The following is a 2,447-nucleotide window of genomic DNA, read 5'->3' as shown; positions in this document are numbered from 1 at the left end:
GAGTTTCACTAACATTTGTATCTAAATTACCTCATCATCATAACTTTAAAGTCCAAATAATATTTATTTTGATGTCCTGTTGATGTAACACTATACAAACCTGTTAGTATCAAATTCTTGCACTACTCTATATAGAACTACCTATTAAATCTACAAGTATAACTTTATTTTTGATCTTATTTATCTATGTATCTATGATATTTATTCCTTATAGAAGAAGTAGATACATTTGAACATGTATTCTAATATAAAGATATTTATTCTGGATGAAAGACCATCAGAGATAGGATTGCTTTTACTACATGTGTAAAGACATTCACCCATACAAACACATATGCACAAACATATCCACCACACTACTACTCCTCAATTAACCCCACGATATTAAAATTTGCCCTAATATATGCCAAAAATAATTCACAACTAACTAGGAAAGAAATTAATGTAATACATGAAGCTAGAAAATCTATTATAAGGTTTGATGACAAGCTCTGGGTCCGTAAAGACTCCCCTAACTCCTTCGCTATCACCATGGGAGCCCCGGATTCAGCTCAGATAAGTGACTTAGTAGGAATTTATCTGCTCTCCTACATACAGAAGGAATTCCCAGACCTGGAAGGTGGATTATACAGGGATGATGCACTCTTTGTAATTAAAAATCCCTCGAATAGGAAACTAGAGCTCATTAAGAAAAACTTGCATAAATTCTTCAAAAGATTTGGACTAGCCATTTCTATAGAAAACGAACACACATCCATAAATTACTTAGACGCTAATTGCAACCTAGCCACAGGACTACATGAACCATACATAAAGCCCAATACTAACCTAAAATACATAAACGCATCCAGCAACCACCCACTATTCCTCAAGAGAGGCTTAGCACATAGTATAAGCAATAGGATATCATGCCTCTCCTCTAGCCAAGCTATTTTTAATAAGCATAAGGAAACCTACAACATCGCTCTACATAAGGCAGGATTTAACCATAAAATTAAATTCATGGAATCCAATAACCATAAAAAAGACCCAACTACTAGGAACTCAAACGCTAGAAACACACACACTACTAACACACCGAACACCGCTGGAAACCACACTAACGATATGAATGACAAAGATAAACAGAACACATGTAATAGAAATACAACACGTCCCAAAGCCAAACCACATAACACCAAAAATACCAACAACAATGTAAACACCAATACCAATAATATTAAAAGGACGATTAAGGCTAATAACGAGACGAAACAGAAATACAATAACCACCTGAACAGAACCAACATTAAGCAATACAACGATAAGTTTAGCATAAATTACAGGGAAACCCAGAAGACTAAAAGAAACCATATATCGGGCCCACAAACAACTAACAATACTAACAGGGAAAACAATGAAAGGACGCATATCAAAAATAAACCCAAATATAGAAATAAATTAGATAGCCGTAAAGAAAAATTCACCAGCCTTCCCAGTTATGATGGCAGCTTCTGTACCAAATATGGCCATAATAGCAGCAAGAACAATAAGGATACGATCTGGCTAATCATTCCCTATAACATGGGCCTCAAATCCAACATAGTCCGCTCACTAGTGAACATAATTAGATAAACACCTCAATGTGAACAATAAATACGCAGAAATATTTAAGCACAAAATAAGAATAGGCCACAGCCTGACATGTAACTTAGCTACCATAATAGCATCTATTAATAATAAGAAATTAGACGCATTCTATACAGCTAGAAACACAACGAACAACCAAATCAACAACCCTCTAAATAATAGAACTAACTCCAACCCTAATCCAACACCCCTTACTAGGAGGGACGCACACCGAAAAAACAATAGGGCCACACAGCAGCACACAGACATAGGACACCCCTTATAACCTATGTGGCTGTAGAGATAGGAACAAATGTAATTTCTCCAATAGATGCAAGACAGATAATATAGTTTACCAATGTGATGTACAAACAAACAGCCACACTAAATCTTACATGGGTGCAACGAAAAACCAAATACGCTTTAGATATAACGAGCACCTATCGAGTTTTAAAAACAGAAATAAGGCAAATTATACAGGGCTGAGTAGATATATCTGGGAACTAAACGACAATAATATAGAATATAAACTAAAGTGGCACATACTAAAAGTAGCTAATTCCTATAACCCAACTAACAGACGCTGCCAACTCTGCTTAACCGAGTGCCTCGAAATCCTAACGGCTAAGAACGACCTATTAAACAGGAGATATGAATCCAGTCTAATCTGTCTTCACGCTACTAAATACTCATTCTCTAAGTATAATTAAATATATAATACATCACACCTCCTAAGCAAAACTAAATTTGCATAAAATAACTTTCCTTCTAGGTATTATTAATTATAAGTAGTTACGAATAAGACCAAAGTTAGCCCCCTTTTCACCTAAATTTAGGGT

The 2,447-nt window shown here is 35.2% G+C and overlaps 1 protein-coding gene across 1 annotated transcript; it reads left to right on the top strand.

Annotated features, from left to right (window-relative positions):
- The first annotated feature begins 531 nt into the window (after positions 1-531).
- LOC128248751 (putative uncharacterized protein DDB_G0282133) lies at positions 532-1,614 on the top strand. The gene has a single exon (XM_052970901.1). The coding sequence runs from the start codon at positions 532-534 to the stop codon at positions 1,612-1,614; it is 1,083 nt and encodes a 360-aa protein (XP_052826861.1).
- The last annotated feature ends 833 nt before the right edge of the window (positions 1,615-2,447 follow it).

Source organism: Octopus bimaculoides, chromosome 9 (assembly GCF_001194135.2).
Source record: "Octopus bimaculoides isolate UCB-OBI-ISO-001 chromosome 9, ASM119413v2, whole genome shotgun sequence".
Taxonomy (NCBI): Eukaryota; Metazoa; Mollusca; class Cephalopoda; order Octopoda; family Octopodidae; genus Octopus; species Octopus bimaculoides.
This window is presented reverse-complemented; position numbering and strand designations above follow the sequence as displayed.